This window comes from Aspergillus ibericus (assembly GCF_003184845.1).
Source record: "Aspergillus ibericus CBS 121593 unplaced genomic scaffold BO80scaffold_2, whole genome shotgun sequence".
NCBI classification, from domain to species: Eukaryota; Fungi; Ascomycota; class Eurotiomycetes; order Eurotiales; family Aspergillaceae; genus Aspergillus; species Aspergillus ibericus.
The window spans coordinates 814,704-832,600 of record NW_020292100.1 but is presented as its reverse complement, the minus strand read 5'-3'; the positions used below and the strand labels follow the sequence as shown (position 1 = coordinate 832,600).

Below are 17,897 nucleotides of genomic sequence, written 5' to 3'. Positions count from 1 at the left end.
CGATACTGTTGCAGAGCCAAAGAAAAACACGAAGAATTGACACATGTTCAACTATCGGTGATGTTACAGTATACCTTCTACGCAGGACGATTTTCTTTAGACATCGCATACCTCCTATGCGTAGAACCGTATGCTTTCACCTCGGTATCAAACCATCGCCTAACAGTCAACCCGCAAGGGTACGTACCTTTTCCTCCCACATGGCTCAAATAACCTTCTTAATACAACTCCTGCACCTGTCAGCAATAGGTAATACACGGACCACCACATCATATCTCTCGTCCCACAAGCACAAGTACAAGCACGGACAACCCGGTACGGCGATCACCAACACCCAACAAGTATCAATATCAGAAACTCGGAATAGATCCCTCATAGTACTCCGTATCGGAGTCAACCCCCCGAACAAACATGACATAATCAGCACCGCCACAGCCACACTGTCCACCTGCGCCCCCTGTGGCTGGGCTGTTAGGCGCGCCTGAATCTCAGGCACCGCACCGCACCGCATTTTCATTGCAAAGCCCAGGGAGAGATATCGATATCGAATTTCCTGTCCCGTATTTTGGCCCTTTTGCTTTCGCTTTCTGATGCACGTGGTCACCGGTGTAGGCCATCTGCTGCGGACATCTGGAATTAGTAGTAATTTTTGGGGTCGGTGGTCGACGTCTTCTCTGAAGACGGATAGACTAGGTATGTTGTGATTTTTTGGCTTTGGGGCTATGTGGACTGGCCCTTGTTTTTTTGTGTGGTTTGAGAGGGCTGGATGGGGGATGTTGGTTGCGTATGTGTGGAGGCTTACGAGAATTAGTGTCTGGGAGTATTATTAGAAGTGGTTTTGTGCTGCAACGTGCTTCTTCTTCTTCTCCGTGTTTTATACTAGGTAAACTGGGTTTTTCTACGCATGCGCAGAGATACTCGGGTTCAGGCACAATGAGTGATTCTAGTAAACCTATCAGATATGTTGATGTAGGTTGAGTTATGATCTTGGAACCCTTTGCTGTTCTCGCAGCTAATGGAGATTATAGATTGGAATCAACCTGAGTGATCCGGTTTTCTCAGGGAGTTATCATGGAAAACAGGTCCATGATAGTGACCTGGATGACATTGTACAGCGTGCAAAGGATATCGGGTGTCAGAAATTTATGGTGACCGGTTCTGATTTGGAGGAGTCTCGGCGTGCGCTGCAACTTGCACATGACTACCGTATGTTTGGTTGCTTCACTGACCCCTCGTGACGCTGTGAATTCTGACTTTCCTTGCAGCGGGTTTCTGCTATGCAACCGTTGGTGTTCACCCTTGTCAGGCAAAGCTATTCGATGAATTCCCTGGTGGCCCTTCCAAGATGCTGGACGAGCTTAGAACCCTCGCTTTGCAGTCCAAGGAAAATGGGCAGGCGGTTGCGTTTGGTGAGATCGGCCTGGATTATGATCGATTGTTCCTGAGCGCGAAAGAGCCTCAGCTGAAGTATTTTGAGGCGCAGCTGGATATTGCGGTGGAGATTCAACTCCCTCTTTTTCTTCATTCTCGCGCTGCTAGCGAGGACTTTGAGAAGTTACTGGCGCCGCGACTGGCAAAGCTCCCTAAGAGAGGACTCGTGCACAGCTTTACGGGGACGCTGGAAGAGATGAATCGGATGGTCGCGCTTGGCCTCGACATCGGAGTCAATGGCTGCAGTTTGAAGACCGAGGAGAACCTTGAAGTAGTAAAGGCGATTCCGCTGGATCGACTTCAGATCGAGACCGATGGTCCCTGGGTATGTCTTCCCCGTGTCCCAACTGATTCCTTTATTAATAGCGACCGTCTAGTGTGAGATTCGTCCTTCCCACGCCTCGTCGAAATACCTCAAGGGGGCACCAGAGCTTCCAAAGGCAGTCAAGAAGGAGAAGTGGCAGAAAGGATTGATGGTCAAAGGTCGCAATGAGCCCGCTGCGATAGCCCATGTTGCCTACGTTATTTCCCAAATCAAGGGAATCACGGTGGAAGAGGTCTGCGAAGCGTAAGTATTTCCACATCTCCACAATTGCTGTGTCCCCTGTCTCAGTGGCTAAAAAATGACATTCTAGTGCGTGGAGTAATTCGATCAGAATGTTTGGACTTGGGGAGGATGCCGAATGAGGCTGCTTCCGGAAAGTATAGGTGCCGTTGCAAGGCTGACACTGACCGCTTTATAGCCCTTCAATGACGGCCTACCATCTCGTCAAATAAAAGGATGCTAGAAAAAGAGAAAGAAAAAAAAAGAATATTCTGCTTTGTGATTGTCATGACTGCGATAGATAGAGAATGAGGAGCCGAGTCGCTTTATGTTGTTTTTGTGCAAGGCTGTTATGTGATCCTAAAAAGCTGAGTCAGGTCGGCCCCAACCATGGTTCCTCACCACGGCTAGACTCCTCTTGCTGGAGCTGCTCAACGCAAACTCTATACTGCGACATCGCCCCTTCAGTGTTTATTGAGGCATGAAGAACGGCAAGTCAGGCCTCCGTCAGTCTGTGATACGTGCTTTCAGGGACGGACCTGCGTGGGTAGTCATCTGGCTTTGCCCTGCCAGTAGCCGCTCGCAGACGGTCCTTCTTGCTTCACTGAGGTGCACGTAGTGGCGCGCTGCACGTGTCGGTTCCTGCTTAAGGACCGGGCTCGCGTGCGTTCTGACGGCAGAAGCTAGTTCTAGCCCCGTTGGTCTTCTTTTGCAGCAGCTCACCGCCCATACCTGTAACGGCCTCAGACTCACTTCTCTTTACTTCCCTCCCTGACTGCACATCGGTTGGTGAAGAAAGCCTCGCTGGCTACCTCAGCGTTGCATCTAATCTGCTTTTCTGACATCGCCACTATGTCTCTTTGTCGGGTCTCTTCTGTTTGAGGCCTGCGAGGCTTCTCGAGTCTCCGACACTCCTCCATACAACTCACCTTTTTGAAGTCAGTTGCCAGCTACTGAGCTGGGGACTGACTGTTTGTTTTTCTGGCTGTTTGCCGATTACCCCTCACTCCTTTCCCCCTGGACATAAGAAGCCATCGTGTCTTGCTGCCCATATACCGGAGCTTCAAGTCTACAGCCGCTCGCTTCCCAAAACTGCTATCAAAATGGCCAACCCGTTGACCGAGAAAAATTCCAACAGTTCTCTAAAGAGTGTTCATGGTGGGTATTGATATATCTACAATATGGGATATATTGGATTCCCTTGCTTGGTTTCGCCTGTGTCAATCATAGGAGCTAACCCATCCGATAGAAATGGCCCGTCACAAAACATCCTCTATGGAGTCGGAGCTCCCACAGTCGGATCTACCAAGTAATTTCGGAGAGGTTGTGAAAGGAATATACCGATCTGCCTTTCCAAATCCTTGGAATCTTCCAGCACTTACGAAGTTGGGACTGAAGACCATCATGTGCGTATCCCCACTGCCTGCATAGCTATGACGTTTGACTCACAAGCGACTAGCACCCTGGTTGATGAACCTTACACCCCCAACCATGTGGTCTTCATGAAAGAGAACGGGATCTCACATCATCGTATCTTAGTTCAGGCGAATAAAGACCCTGATGTCAAGATACCAGATGCTGTTATGTGTCGAATTCTGGAGCTTATGCTCGATAGAGGCAATCACCCCATCCTCATTCATTGCAACAAGGGAAAGGTGAGATCATCATGATCCTTGTGCTCGACATATGACTCATGATTATCTATAGCATCGTACTGGATGTGTGGTTGGTTGTTTCCGCAAACTCCAGGGCTGGGAATCGCGCGACATCATTAGCGAATACCTTCAGCATTCTTACCCGAAGTCTAGGCTGCTCGATGAGAAGTTCATCAACGAATTCGATGTATCTCAACTTTCTCGACTTGCCCAATTTTCTGACGTCAGGGAGTGGCAGCCGTCTGGGAACTTCAAGATGCCGTCAGAAGAAAACGACAAGGCTTCTTCTAAACGCCTTCTCCCTCCCATCCTCTGACAGGTCTGTGTGACTCCAAGTCTCTAATAATGATTTTGGCCAAACTTCCGCCATCATACCCTCTACTGGTCATTATGACCCCCGTTCTGGCAGTCCGATGCTCCCAACAGCAAACCCGCCCGCCATGAGTCCTTCGTGCAGGACACCCGGACTAGTCGACCAGGGAGCTCACCCGATCTCCTTCCTACAAGAAAATTGTCTTTTCCTTACTTGCTCCCCTAAAGCGAAGCAGAAATATCCTTGCCAACAACAACAACAACAACAGGGTTGTGCTTACGCAGCTTATCGCTCTGTCGACGGACCCAGGCTTTTCCTTTGTTGATGGTATTCGACACTGGAACAATCTTAAAGATAGACTAATGCGTGGTGACACTTGCTACCACTCCGCCTGTTAATGCAGTATTTAATCTGGTGGTGTGGGGCTTAGAGTGTAGAGGATCAAGGAAAACCACAAAAAGCCACTTCTGAATGGTTACTATGTATTTTAGATAAGTCGCCTCTTTCTATCGGAGAAAATACATTCTAGACAGTTTTCTTTCTTCGTTTATGGTCGCCGGTAACATTGTAGCCTTTTCTTTAGAATCGGTATACATGTTCAGTCATCTAGTATATAATATATAACATACACGAAGTTCATACTGTCTCCGGAACACAGGCCATGGTATAATACTCAGATATAACCACACAGCATATCATCTTCATAATCTCCGAACTCTTCATTAAATGTCAAATCTTCCGAAAACGGTGTCGGACTCAGGATATCTTCCTCTAATTCGGATATAAGGTCGTCATTGCTCTGGGAGAACCGTAACGACCCGATCGATGATGAAAATGCAGTAGATAGCATTTCACAGCTGACCTCATCGGACTCGCTGAATCCCAGGAGATCTTCTTCCGCGTATTCTTGGTCACTGTTGACATCGTGATGCTGTGTATGTGCTACTTGGCTGCCGGTAATCGTGCCGTCATCCCAAGACTGCTGGTGCTTTCTGTCCTGTAACTTGGGCGGTGATGGTGCAAGGAGACGCAGCTCACGTGACGCTTGTGGTTTGTAGAGCTGTTTCTGGGCGATACGCCATAGGGCTGCTTTTATATTGTTCCGTGTATTGGATGGGTTTATCGAAAAGGGTGGAGTGGTGGCTGATGCAGTTAGATTGTTAACCTTGGGGAGTAAGGATTGGTAGTTAGGGAGCTTGATCATGGATGATAGTGATTTGGCAATTGATGGGATTAGTTGCGAACGTTGGCTCATCTCCTGGTGCGTGGATTAGCTCACTTCAAACGATAAGAGGGATGTTCACGTACTTTGTAATAACCTGGACTGAAGGCTGAGGGAAAGAGTTGTGGAAGGCTTTGTAGGCGTTTCTCGCTTTGAGTGTTGCTCTCATTGTGTCCGAGGAGGAGAGATTCTAGGCTTGTAATGATTAGGGAATAGAATTCCTCGTGCTGCGTATCTTGGGGTGTTTCTTTGAAGAAAGATTGATCGAAGGTGAGGATAGATGAGCTCTGCTCACTTTCATGCAGCTCTTCGAGCTCCTCGATGAAAGCTGAGGCTTCAGTGGCCTCATAATCCTCTGTCTCCTTTTGCCCAGGTCCATAGAAAACCAACCCTTGTTCGTGTTCATCATAGGGTATAATGGAAATGGATTGAGTCTGATACTGGCATCCTAGGACTTCTGATTTCGTCATGGAAGTAGGTAAATATGAATGTTCAGGTACATTGTCATAAGCGCAAGTCAGCATTACTTTGATTGTAGACAAACGAACAGTTGATATATTGCTGGGAGAACTGAAATTATCCTGGTAGTCGAGCACAGCTGCCCTTCGCACGTTTCTCGGTTTCGACGGTTGTCTCGAGTTTCTTCGAATTCCAAAGGAGAGCTGCAGAGACGGGGGGTTGTTTTGGTCGTAGCTTTTGAATAGCAAGACGAGGCCAAGGTCTGACCAGAGCTGGAAGCAACAATTCAATTAGCTTTGTTACGATTATGAAGTAAATCTCTTGTCATCTTAATAATACCTTGGAGCTACAAAGAATCTCCCCTATCCGTGACACGAGAGCTGAGGGCGAGAGGACCATGGAGATACTGTCGGAAATTGAAATGTTAAGTCCGAGTTCTGGTGCTTGGGATACCCATAAATCACCAGATCTGAGCTGCCTTTCAATGTGAGATGGATCCGTTGGGCTGGCATGCACATCAGAAGGTAGTATGTGAGCTGAAGCATACAGAGTCAAGCTAATGCCTGATTTTGGCGAAGTGAAATTATCCTTTCCAAGATCGATTAGAAAAGCCATCCTATGCTTAGTATCAATTGCGCAGTCACAATGACTAATGATTCGTAGAGGAAGCTCCTGGATAGCAGGAGCCTGTGGTAGATCAGGAAGGTGGAATCTGTGACTGCGGAGGCGTGTGGGATGAGTTCCACCCGCCATGTGGAGAGTATAGAGCAGGACTACTGTGAAGCATCATGTCTACATCTCGACAATATATGGGGGAAAAAAATGGAAGAAAATCGTTTCAATATATACACTAGTAAATCGGCCAGGTGCAGGTCCAGACCAAGCAGTACTTTACCTACTTTGACCCCCACCTCACAGCTTCATAATTGGTGACAGAAAAGGCATAAATGCTATTCAGGATATGGCGTACCAGCTGGATTTTAGCCATATGCGGGTTGTTCCCGTGTAACTTCGGTTGTTAAGAGAAATATATCCGCTTCAACTGAATTCATTAACCTGCGTACTTCAATGTCACACAATATGACGTAGTTTTCTTCATGAGAACGAAGCAGATCATGCTGCTTTTTTCGTATGGAGGTCTCCCGTATTTAGGTAGCCTGATTTTCTGAACATTGCCAGTCGAGATTAAGGGTTTGGAGCTTATCGCAACTCTACTTCCAACAAGGAGAGAGAAGTTAAAGAATTGCGACTAAACTCCGATGAAGTGGCCAGACGAGATACTAATAGAAAGCAATCAGATTATTATCTAGCCCCGCAGACCCCTGAAATAGTTTCCGATCACTATTCGAAGGTTATTGACCGATCTATTGAGGTTTATTTTTAGCCTGCTTATCGATAAGGGCATCACGTGCATGGGGATTGATTACCTGGCCCCTAAGCATCCTCCGCATCGGGGTACCTTGATTTCAGGAGCTTCACAATCAGCGATGCCCAGTGATGAAGGACAGCTTTCTCTCTTGGCTGACCAGAATGGCCCTGGTGGGCCGGAAATGCAGACTCTCCTTTCCGGGTCACCCTCGCAAGACCACGAGCTTGTAACCCATACGACCCCGGCTAGCTCGACTCCCCGCGGACAGCCGCACCAGTCTTCTATATCTCAGCCGGCACCAGAAGGACAACGCCGCACTCCCCGAACGCTGAACCGTGTTCGATTTGATCTCGATTCCGATACCGAAGATGAGCACCGCTCCAATGGTCACTCCCGCGCCTCAGAAGACTCATGGCTGGAGGAAGAGGATTATGGCCGCGCGGACCGCAATCGGTCAGCAAGGCAAATGGTTCCTCTCCTGACAGACATAGAGGCCCCAAGCGTGACCCTGGCTACTTCTGATGAATTCTTTCCCGAAGAACACCTAGAAAATGCGAGACCAAGGAGCGGGATGCGCATGGCGTTCATGAACATGGCCAACAGCATCATAGGAGCTGGTATCATAGGGCAGCCTTACGCGCTCCGGCAGGCTGGCATGATAATGGGGATAGCGCTCCTGGTCGCCCTCACTATTGCGGTGGATTGGACAATTCGTCTTATAGTGGTCAACTCGAAATTGAGCGGCGCGGACTCTTTCCAGGCGACAATGCAGCATTGTTTTGGCAAGAGTGGACTCATCGCCATATCGGTTGCTCAGTGGGCTTTTGCGTTTGGTGGGATGATAGCATTCTGTATTATCGTTGGAGATACCATACCGCATGTGTTGAGTGCTATATTCCCTTCTCTTCGAGATATGTCGTTCCTCTGGCTCTTGACCGACAGAAGAGCCATTATCGTCCTTCTTGTCCTCGGCATCTCGTATCCACTGTCTCTCTATCGGGACATTGCCAAGGTACAGTGTGGACTACCCACGGAGCTGGGTCATGCAAGGCTGACGATTCGGTGTAGTTGGCAAAGGCGTCTACATTGGCGTTGATCAGTATGATAATTATCGTGGTAGCTGTGATTACCCAGGGTTTTCGTGTACCCCCAGAATCACGCGGGGAAGTGAAGAGCCTACTCTTGATTAATAGTGGGTTCTTCCAGGCTGTTGGAGTTATATCATTCGGTATGTGTTGGCTATTGCTCGACTCGGGGTTCGTGAAACGGTACTAACTGTATGCAGCTTTCGTATGCCGTATGTAGCATTGCCCTCTGCATGATGCGAAGCTAACAGCTTCGAAGACCACAATAGTCTCCTAATCTACGGTTCCTTGAAGAAGCCGACCATGGACCGATTTGCGAGGGTGACTCATTACTCGACCGGTGTTTCGCTTTTGATGTGTCTAGCTATGGGCGTTTCTGGATTCCTTTTCTTCGGGTCGCAGACCCAAGGAAATGTCCTCAACAATTTCCCATCCGATAACATTCTGGTTAATATAGCTCGACTGTAAGATCGGGGCCCTTCTTCCCGCGGAGATCCATCAAGCTAACTCGAACCAGATGCTTCGGCTTGAACATGCTGACTACCTTACCACTCGAGGCATTTGTATGTCGATCAGTTATGACAACTTATTACTTCCCCGACGAGCCGTTCAACATGAATCGACACCTAATCTTCACAACCGCCTTGGTTGTTACGGCTATGGCTATGGCCTTGATTACCTGCGACCTCGGTACAGTGTTCGAACTGATTGGCGCGACTAGCGCTGCAGCACTGGCCTATATTTTCCCTCCCCTTTGCTATATAAAGCTGAGCAATGCCTCGCACAAAGCCAAGATTCCCGCATATGCGTGTATTGTGTTTGGAGTAACTGTAATGGGGGTCAGTCTGTTGCAGGCAACAATGAAGATGATAAGCAGTAGGTTGATCTATATACTTCAGCGTCCCAGGAATGCCTTGCTAACCAGTTCTGCCTGCCGCCATAGATGAAGGTGGCGCAAGCACTTGCAGTGCCCAGTGAAAAATTTTCTATATCTAGTATGCGACTATCTGTATGCTTACTTTCCTGTACGATAGACTTCGTTTCTTCCCGGCTGTCCCGATACAGGTGTACATACAATCGTGCTGCCGGCATATTTTTCTCAATCATCCTTTTTTCTTTCTACCCTTTTCTCCTATCACCTTTCATCTGTTTCGGAGAGTCACCAGTGTTACTAGACAGATGGCATTGAAATCCACCTACAAAAGCCCAGAACCCCTGGCCAAGGCCCAATAGTCCGTACCCGAATGTTGGCTGTTACCTCCACTTGACTCACTGAGAGGACACTGGAGCGTTGCTTTTTGTTCCACCATTTTAGGTGTGATGGCTTAAACCTATCCAATCAGTCTAGGCTCTCCCCCTGTAGTGCAAATCTGCGTTTGCATTCTGCAACAACCCATTTTCCACCATTCAAAGTTTCACCCAGCGTTTGCCTGATCCTCACGCCTTCCCTCATCTCAGAATACCGTCGCTTGATTCCACCGCTCAACCACAACCAGCTGTGCCTTAGTCTCACACCTTCGCTCTTTCCATAGTTCTGGCTTCCTCACTACCTGTTCGAGCTTTAAACCCTATCCCTTCCAGCCTGGCAGTGATAGGTAGTGTTTTCCTACCAGCTTTATTTCCGTTCCTTTCCCTACATTTTTCCCTACCTTGTCTTGCTCTGAAATGCCATTCCCTTGTGCCAGAAGGTGAGAGGTGAATACGTGATTTTTGTTTACACACTCTCACCTACATTCACTGGTCATCCTACCTACGCGTTCTTTTATCCCGTCTAGTTTGTGATATTTCTATCAGGTCTCGTCTCTGCTCACTCCTGTTCATCTCAGATAACGTCTAACCCTTTTTCTTCTTTTGCAGCTGAAGATACTCCTCCAGGAAGATGCCACCCAGCCCTTCAGACCGCCTCAAGAGGCTCCAGATGGTTCGTTGCACATTGAGCCAGCTCTTTGTGCTGCCGCAGCTTGAAGCAGCATTGATGGCTAACCTGGCCTATAGGAGGACCTTGGGACCGCACGACGAGAACATATTTCAACGGCAGACGACCAACTCCATAGGCGGACTAGACTACAAGACATCGAAGCAGGGAGGTTGGCGAATGTACCAGGCTCAGAGGCCCAGCGAATGGCCAAAGAAAATGAGACGTTACTCGCGGGTTGGGCAAGTAAGTCATCGAAGAGAACCTAACTCCTAGAGTTTGTGTATCTTACTGAACCACCATCTCAAGATGTCTATAAGACAATAGGTGATACCGAGGACCTCGAGCATCTCGACACCCTCTTGGACGGTCAAACCCACCGCCTTGCCTTGAACGCGACCATCCGTGAAGGCGGTGCGAGGGCTGGAAGAGGGGATGGGAGGCATTTCGGGGCTACTTCATCGACCAGGGCATCGCGCTCGGTAGGCCGCGGCGGTGGTGTTATGGGAACTCGAGGACGTGGAACAACTCAGGGCTCCATGGCGTGAGTATTGGCAAGTTTATAACCATTTATGGATATGTGACTAAAGGGTACGCATCATTCCAGGTCATCAAACTCAACCCTCGGACCTTACCGGGTTGTTCTACCCCCAACGAGATCACACCTAGACCCAGCTCTTGATAACTCCAACGACTTCTACAGGGTGACCCGCGAAGGGAATGCGTCTAAGAAAGAAGAAGCAGTGAAAGGGCATCAAAAGCAACTCCGTAAGATATTGACTTTAGTGGTGTCAGAGTCTAATTTTCCTAATGTGATCATCTAGATGTTCGAAAGCCAACACCTGCTATCCGAGCCAGAAGGCCTATGTATGTTGTGAGCTATCTTCCCCAATCAGACACAGTCTTACACCTCGCAGGGTTGACTATGGGCGCCTCATCAGCCCACCTGAAAGTTTTTTGGCTGCTGCTCGCAATGTAGTTAGCACAACAACTGCAGGAGTCGCTCCCACTGGTGCTGCCGAGGCTTTTGACGATAATAGGCCCCAGGTCAGTACAGAACCATGCGATACAGCAGGTGCCAGTGACCATCCTAGCCCTTCGAAGGTGCTGGAGCGCCTGGGATATCAAATCCCTGCACGCCCTCAGGCTGCCACTCGTTCAGAAGACCCGTTCACTACTCAGAGAGCGTCTTCGCAGCGCCAGGATATAGCCAGAGAACATGAGCCGCTCCCCCTTCGACTGTCTCCGACCGTACAGGTTACAGCATCCCAAGAAGAAAGATCTCCATTGATGAGCTTAAAGACAGAAGAGTCTGTTTCTGAGTTGCTGAAAAGCCAAACTCAGGTGAAAGAGCAAGTTACGTCCGGCATATCTACACCAAAGAAGATTGAGAAATTATCGCCAGGGGAAAATCCTGCAATCGGAGATGAAGGTAGCAGATCGATAGCTGCCAGCAGTGCCACCGATGCCCTTTTGCTTGATATTAGTCTTACACCACCGAAGCAAATGCCCCTTGGCCAAAGTCCTTTTTCCTCGGCAATGCTGAGTCCCACTTTGGAAGATCTGAAAGGCCTTACATTTGAAGACCTTGAGCCTCTACAAGACCCAGTCTCGCATGACTCCGCCCCTAGGAACCAACCTGGTGAATCGAAGTCTGCATATAATTTGCAGCGTCAAATTGACATCCTTTGCGAACTCTTGGAATCAACTTCGCTATCTGATGTGAGCCGTGAGAACTTGAAGCAATGCAAGGACGAGCTCCAAGGAAAGATGAGCAAGCATAGCCCCACTGATGAAACAAAAGGAAAGAGGGTCCTTTTTCCCGGAGAGCACATCCCTCAAGGTCTCAAGACGGTAGCCGAACCAGGCGATCAATCGAGCCTCGATTTGCTGGACATGCAGGATACTCCCATGGAGAGTGTAAGGCTAGATACCACTCAGAGCCTGAGCCCTCAAAGCCGACTGAATGTGACAGCGCCGCCATTCTTTCCTCTCATGCCGTATCGCTCCCCTTCAGGTAGCCTTTCAAGTGAGTCAACATGCATCCCGCAAACGCCCTGTCCACACCGTCGGGTTGCGGAAGGCCATCATATCATCGGGGATCATCTCCTCCCAGGGAGGCATTCAAACTCCATGGTTACTGGTCCTGACCCGCTAGTGGCGAAGCAGCTACAACCCGGTAGTATGTGTCGTATTTAGTGTTCTCAACCCGCAATGCTAACATTGACCCTAGTTCATCCTGAGCCTCGTGTCAAGTTCTCGATCCCGCAGCAACCTTCGCTGACATTGGCTCCTAAACCTCCAGTTATGGAAGCGTTTCGCTCGGATGATGCCGTTGAAAATATCCAGCCACGCACCAACCCCTCGCCTGAATTACAGCGATCAATCCATGCCCCGAGTCCGAAGCCATTGCCGAGGCCATTGCCGAAGCCCAAGGCCTTGGGCGGCCTGGAAAGCTCTCGGTACGCAAACCCCTCTAGCAACAAGCCGTTCCGCTGAGTTGCTGAGGATAAAAGTCTACGCGGCAGTTCCATTTGAGTCACAGTGTAGTTAGTATTCAATCTAGGTAGTTAATGTTAAGTAGCTGTGCAGTCTAGTACTGAAGCGGCATTCTCAAGGTTTCCTCGTTTACCTGGTATATAGCAAGATGGATGGACAAGTAGCATGTTCGATATTGAAGTCAACTACGATTCGTACTTTTTGTACTCTAACTAATCCTCTATGGCCATGTAAACCCACGCATACGCATACAATTACAGCTTCGCCTTAACCTTCAGCATCGCTTCCGCTACCTTTCGCCGTTGGACCTTGCCCGTTGCCGTCTTGGGAATCTGCGGAACCAGCCACACCTATATCGCGATGAGCCGGTGTCCCGTATACAACTCCAGAGATAGTATGATTAGAATGACTTACCTTCTTAGGTGTCTTGAACTTGGCCAACTTGGACTCCACCCACGCCTTCAGCTCCTCTTCAGTAGCACTCACTTGGTTCTTGAGCACGACCGCAGCGCCAATGTCCTCACCATAGTGTCCTTCATCCGGGATAGCGAAGCATACCGCCTCTGCTACCTTCGGGTGGTGCAAGAGCGTATTGTCCAGCTCAATGGGGCTGATCTTTTCACCGCCCTTATTAATCAGCTCTTTGATGCGTCCCGTGATGATCACGTAGCCATCGGCATCTTTCTTGCCTTGGTCGCCGGTGCGGAAGAACCCGTCCTGCGTGAACGACGACTTGTTCGCCGCTGGGTTGTTCAGGTAGCCTTTTGTTACGTTTTCGCCCCGCACGCAGATCTCGGCTTCTTGGCCTTGCGGGACTTCGTTGCCGCTTTGGTCGAGAATTCGCACTTCAACGCCCTGTCCGATGCCCACGCTGCCGGGTTGGCGTTTTGCCGGGGGCAGCGGGTTGCTGGTCATTTGGTGGGCGGCTTCTGTCATGGCGTAGGCTTCTAGGACTGGGGCGTTGAGTGCTTTTTCTAGATCCTGGAAGGTCTTTGGTGATAGTGGTGAAGAGCAGGAGCGGATGAAGCGGATTTGAGGTACCGGGTTGGGTAGGGGGTTCTTGAGGAGAATTTGGTGGATCGTTGGTACGGCTGTGTACCAGTTCGCCTTGTAGGTGATGAAATCCGACCAGAATTCTGACGCCGAGAATCGGACCGGGACGATTACAGAGCCTCCGGAGTATAGAGGGGCAAGGAATGCAGCCAGTAGACCGTGGACATGGAAAAGTGGCATCACAAGGTATGTCCGGTCTGCTGGGGTGAGGTTATAGGTTGCTTGGATGTTCCCTGTCGTTGATTCGTTAATGGCTGTCTACATGGGCTTGTGTGTGGCGTCACTTGTACTACTACTTACTCATCGTGGTTGTCAGGTTCTTGTGCGTGAGGGGAACCTGGATGGGTATGTTAGCGATGTGAGGTATCCAACGGGGTGGTGGCGCATACAGCTTTGGGCCTGCCAGTGGTTCCACTGGTATGTAGCACGAGTGCGACATCATCAGGCTGGGCTTCCTGGATAGCCACGCCTCCGTTGCCTGCCAGCTTTCCATGTTCCTTGACGTCCAAGACGATCTCGGAGCCGTTCCAGTAGCATTCCGCAATGGCCGCCTGGTACTTCCTGCCCGCACGAACGGCGGGTCCATCCTTAATGTATGATCCTTTCGGAATTAACACCAGTGTGGAGCTCAGATCATCGATGTAGAATTCAAATTCCTCCTGTTTATAGGCCGGGTTCAAGGGCGCGGCGATGGCTCGCTGCCACGAGGCGGCTAGAAACGCGACTATGAACTCATAGGAGTTGACCAGGGCCAGTGAGACGGCGGCGCCATGGGCGACACCCAGGCGAGCTAACTTGGCTTGGAAATCGGCAATATGGCGGTGCAACTGCTGATAGGAGATCGATAGCGGAGTGGGTTTATTGGGGACTAGGACTGCGAGGTCAGCACTATCGGAGGAGAATGACCGGGCCAAGGTCGCCATGGTCGTTAGTATGCTGCACGGCGGTACCGCTTGGGTCTTGGCTATCAGGGATGGTGATGGAAATCGGATCAATAATATCAATGATGACTGGACGCTCGTAAGTTTTGTGTGAGGAAGACTTCCCCATCCCGTGAGAATGTTTATCACAGCAATGCTGAAAGGGAAACCTACCCGGCTTGCCAACACCTCCTTTCTCAATAATTCTCCGGCCTCGGGATCTCCTCTTTGGGCCACATTCCTTCGTCACTTCCCGTTTGGGATAGCTTATGCGGCTGAGTCAGCACATGCATATGCAAACACAACAAAGGGTGTAAACCGGACAAACCCCCCATGCTATCGGCCCCATCCAGATGGCTCGGCGATTGCACGACTTGAAGCCCATCTCATTAGGACCGTTGGGGGCTACATGGATCTTCTCCATGCTTGCTAGACACTTCTTTGCTTCTAGGCCAGCTTTGCAATGAATTCCGACTCCACCCCCTCCAAACCTGGGGCCACCCTGTCGCTCTACGCCAATCTGTTGGATCCCTCCGCCGACAACTCGCCCGGAACGATTGCTCGCGCCCCGGTAGTCTTCAAGCAGAGTACCGAAGGTGACTCTCAGTCAGATGAATCCGCTGCCAAAAAGCAGCAACTCAATGCTGGTAGACTCATACCCTCTTTTGTTGACTGAGCCTTGCTCCTTTGCGTTGCTTAACCGATCGGATTGCTCACCTGCCCACCCGGTTATTCTTGTGCAGCTTCTCTCAGATTCCAACCTACCAAGAGACCCCAACTAGCGGCCCAGAAACCGAAACCGAAACCAACGCTACCAAAGGCTGTCGCAACACCTGCAGCCCCAGCAGCAGCCCCAGTCAAGACCACTCTTGCGGATTGGGCAGCCACAGAGGATGACGATGTCAATGGATTCTACGCCGGCCCGAAGCGGCAGCGAGGTGGTCGCAAGAAGCGCAAGAAGAATCGCGAGGCGCAGGAGTTCATGCAGAACTGGGACGATATCTATGACCCGTCGCGACCGAACAACTACGAAGAGTACAAACACAGCGACGAACAAATAGCCGAAATCCGCGAGTGGAAGGACCGTCTTTACGCACATCGCATCGCCAGATCACCCAGCAGAGATTCATACAGCGATGATGATTATGCACGACCCATGAAGCGTAAGTTGTTTGCATCTAGGCGGAGGAAGACCATTTGCTCATCTGAGTTCCAGGACAATTTGCTCCTCCGAGTAGCTTCGCGCCGCCCCCGAATCTGAACGACATGCCGCCCAGACCACCCATGGCATCGCCGCCCCCAGAACAAACAAGTGAAATCCCAGGAGACATGTCTATGTCGGATATTATCCCACCGCCACCCCCGCCTCATGAACCACCAGCCCAGATTCCGGATGACCCTACAGGAGAAGATGCCTACTTGCGGCGCCTTCAAATGTCGACGGGCAATCAGCCCACGGGGACCCCCGCTGCTCCACCGCCACCCAGACCTCTGGAAGCCTTACAGCCAGCCTCTGCAACTATATCCCGTGCACCGGTTCGCTACACGCTGCCTCCTCCGCCCGAGGATATACCTGCGTCGGAGGCGGAACTCGAAGAAGTCTTTGCGAAGGAGCAGCCAGTGGAAGATGAGCCAGATGATGATGGCCAGCGCTCGCTGCGACCTGGGCAGAAGGGGTTCGCCGAACGACTCATGGCAAAGTATGGCTGGACCAAGGGTTCTGGCCTGGGTGCAACGGGATCAGGTATCGTCAAGCCACTGCAAGTCAAGGTTGAGAAGCAGAAAAAGCGACCGGACTCCGAAGGTGGTGGTTTCGCTACACCCGCTGGTCGGGGCAAGATCATTGGCGGCGCAAGGAAGAATGAAGAGGAGGGGAAGTTCGGTCCAATGAGCGAAGTCATCATCCTCAAAGGCATGCTTGATGGGATGGATGTGGATGCAGAGTTGGCTGGAGGTGGCGAGGGCGGTGGTCTGATGCAGGAAATTGGAGAGGAATGTGCGGAGAAGGTATGTGGATGTCATCTGCTTGCTGCGTCCATGATCTAACATGGTACAGTATGGTCGCGTTGAACGTGTTTTCATTCCCCGAGACTCGGCGCCTCCAGTGCCAGTCTTCGTCAAATTTACTAACCAACTGTCAGCTTTACGGGTAAGTGCTGCGCTTATCTTTGATAATATATTGATACTAAGGACATTTAGGCTGTCAACGCTCTCGAGGGTCGGATATTCAATGGGAACGCAATCACTGCCCGGTTCTATGATGTGTCCAACTTCGAACAGGGGATATACGATAGTTGATGGCGAGAAGCAGCTTTGTACATGATACCTAATAACCCATGGAATGAAAACTTTAGACGACCGTGTAACCAAATAGAAATCGCAGCACCTATCACCCTCAGAACGTGATATGATCGAACACTGCAAAATTGTCGACCAGGTCATCTCCACGTGCGTGACTCATGGGAGATACATCGAATCTACTCAAAACATCATCTTCATCGTCTTGTGTCATGATAGAGGAGGCCTGGAGTTCGCTTTCTATTTCTTCCAAGTCGGTGAAGGCGTCATCAGATCCGCACTGGGAACATGCTTCCAGAATTGGGATGCTTAACACCTCTGTATTGCCGCAACCCTCGTCGGGCTTCACTGCTTTAATGCACCAGATATAGAGGGTATAACGTTGATTGGTATAGCCGCAACGGACATGACACCATTGAATTTGATGGCACATTCTGAGCTTTGTGACAGGACGCAACTGCTGGATACCAAATCGTATATGGATACAGTGATATCTGAGGCCTAGCGATCTTTTTATACACTTGACATGTAATTAGCTACGGGACATGGCTTGCACGGACGACACTTTAGGCGAAGTTAATAAAGAAATAATAGTAACAGCCATTGTCTGCTTCCCATGGGTGGCCCCGGGCTGGATAGGGCGACTGCCGGAAATTGTGGATTTCTTTGTTGCGTGTACCTGTGCACTTAGTCTTGTTCCAGCACAACAGTCGTTTAGACTTTCAACAGGGCATCAGTCCCGCTAGGTACCTATGCCACCTCCTACAACAGTGCCTAAGCAAGACGTGCAGGGAACCCTCCGTGTGTTCCGTTACCCAGGGCTCGGGAGGAGACGACTGAACTCCAAGGCAGTGCCAATCGACTGATCGATGCGGATCTATAGGGGTCATGTGACGGGGATGACCTGCAGCGCCGCCGGGGACTGATTGGCTGTGGGGCATCAAACCCAGCGATGAGCTGCTGCACGCCCAAGACAGTGTTACTTCCTCTGCAACTTCACTGCTGGCCTTCCTCTGTTCACGGCCCTGGCTACTATATAAACCCGACCTTCTTCTCTCCCCTCACCTTCCTTTCTCCTTGACTTCTCTTCCGCGAGGCCCTCATTGTTCTTCCCGTCTTCCTCAACTTACAACC

The 17,897-nt window shown here is 50.2% G+C and overlaps 7 protein-coding genes across 7 annotated transcripts; 5 read left to right on the top strand and 2 right to left on the bottom strand.

The window, feature by feature from the left end:
• Nucleotides 1–511: 511 nt before the first annotated feature.
• Nucleotides 512–2,496, top strand: BO80DRAFT_420995 (3'-5'-exodeoxyribonuclease). Its single transcript, XM_025718496.1, has 6 exons — nucleotides 512–693; nucleotides 812–969; nucleotides 1,029–1,206; nucleotides 1,266–1,756; nucleotides 1,809–1,999; nucleotides 2,067–2,496. The coding sequence occupies exons 2-6, from the start codon at nucleotides 934–936 to the stop codon at nucleotides 2,116–2,118; spliced, it is 948 nt and encodes a 315-aa protein (XP_025580120.1). The 5' UTR covers nucleotides 512–693; nucleotides 812–933; the 3' UTR covers nucleotides 2,119–2,496.
• Nucleotides 2,497–3,078: 582 nt separating this feature from the next.
• yphA (tyrosine phosphatase family protein) lies at nucleotides 3,079–3,946 on the top strand (the record flags this gene model as incomplete). Its single annotated transcript, XM_025721879.1, has 4 exons — nucleotides 3,079–3,133; nucleotides 3,225–3,381; nucleotides 3,435–3,630; nucleotides 3,683–3,946. 4 exons carry the CDS (start codon nucleotides 3,079–3,081, stop codon nucleotides 3,944–3,946), a joined length of 672 nt encoding a protein of 223 aa, XP_025580119.1.
• A 670-nt stretch (nucleotides 3,947–4,616) lies between these two features.
• Nucleotides 4,617–5,635, bottom strand: BO80DRAFT_440539 (uncharacterized protein; the record flags this gene model as incomplete). Its single annotated transcript, XM_025721130.1, has 2 exons — nucleotides 4,617–5,201; nucleotides 5,252–5,635. 2 exons carry the CDS (start codon nucleotides 5,633–5,635, stop codon nucleotides 4,617–4,619), a joined length of 969 nt encoding a protein of 322 aa, XP_025580118.1.
• Nucleotides 5,636–7,083: 1,448 nt separating this feature from the next.
• BO80DRAFT_490131 (putative amino acid transporter) lies at nucleotides 7,084–9,497 on the top strand. The gene is made up of 6 exons (XM_025723622.1): nucleotides 7,084–8,005; nucleotides 8,062–8,221; nucleotides 8,279–8,290; nucleotides 8,338–8,542; nucleotides 8,596–8,954; nucleotides 9,022–9,497. Exons 1-6 carry the CDS (start codon nucleotides 7,112–7,114, stop codon nucleotides 9,054–9,056), a joined length of 1,665 nt encoding a protein of 554 aa, XP_025580117.1. The 5' UTR covers nucleotides 7,084–7,111; the 3' UTR covers nucleotides 9,057–9,497.
• Nucleotides 9,498–10,073: 576 nt separating this feature from the next.
• Nucleotides 10,074–12,495, top strand: BO80DRAFT_460850 (uncharacterized protein; the record flags this gene model as incomplete). Its single annotated transcript, XM_025722416.1, has 6 exons — nucleotides 10,074–10,239; nucleotides 10,321–10,537; nucleotides 10,601–10,761; nucleotides 10,818–10,860; nucleotides 10,911–12,175; nucleotides 12,227–12,495. The coding sequence occupies exons 1-6, from the start codon at nucleotides 10,200–10,202 to the stop codon at nucleotides 12,490–12,492; spliced, it is 1,992 nt and encodes a 663-aa protein (XP_025580116.1). The 5' UTR covers nucleotides 10,074–10,199.
• A 151-nt stretch (nucleotides 12,496–12,646) lies between these two features.
• On the bottom strand, nucleotides 12,647–14,610 carry BO80DRAFT_498706 (acyl--CoA ligase). Its single transcript, XM_025724145.1, has 4 exons — nucleotides 13,935–14,610; nucleotides 13,846–13,882; nucleotides 12,907–13,778; nucleotides 12,647–12,842 (listed from the first exon to the last, which is right to left on the bottom strand). Exons 1-4 carry the CDS (start codon nucleotides 14,466–14,468, stop codon nucleotides 12,747–12,749), a joined length of 1,539 nt encoding a protein of 512 aa, XP_025580115.1. The 5' UTR covers nucleotides 14,469–14,610; the 3' UTR covers nucleotides 12,647–12,746.
• Nucleotides 14,611–14,841: 231 nt separating this feature from the next.
• Nucleotides 14,842–17,137, top strand: BO80DRAFT_490129 (putative G-patch DNA repair protein (Drt111)). The gene is made up of 5 exons (XM_025723621.1): nucleotides 14,842–15,112; nucleotides 15,209–15,628; nucleotides 15,682–16,472; nucleotides 16,522–16,614; nucleotides 16,665–17,137. Exons 1-5 carry the CDS (start codon nucleotides 14,929–14,931, stop codon nucleotides 16,761–16,763), a joined length of 1,587 nt encoding a protein of 528 aa, XP_025580114.1. The 5' UTR covers nucleotides 14,842–14,928; the 3' UTR covers nucleotides 16,764–17,137.
• The last annotated feature ends 760 nt before the right edge of the window (nucleotides 17,138–17,897 follow it).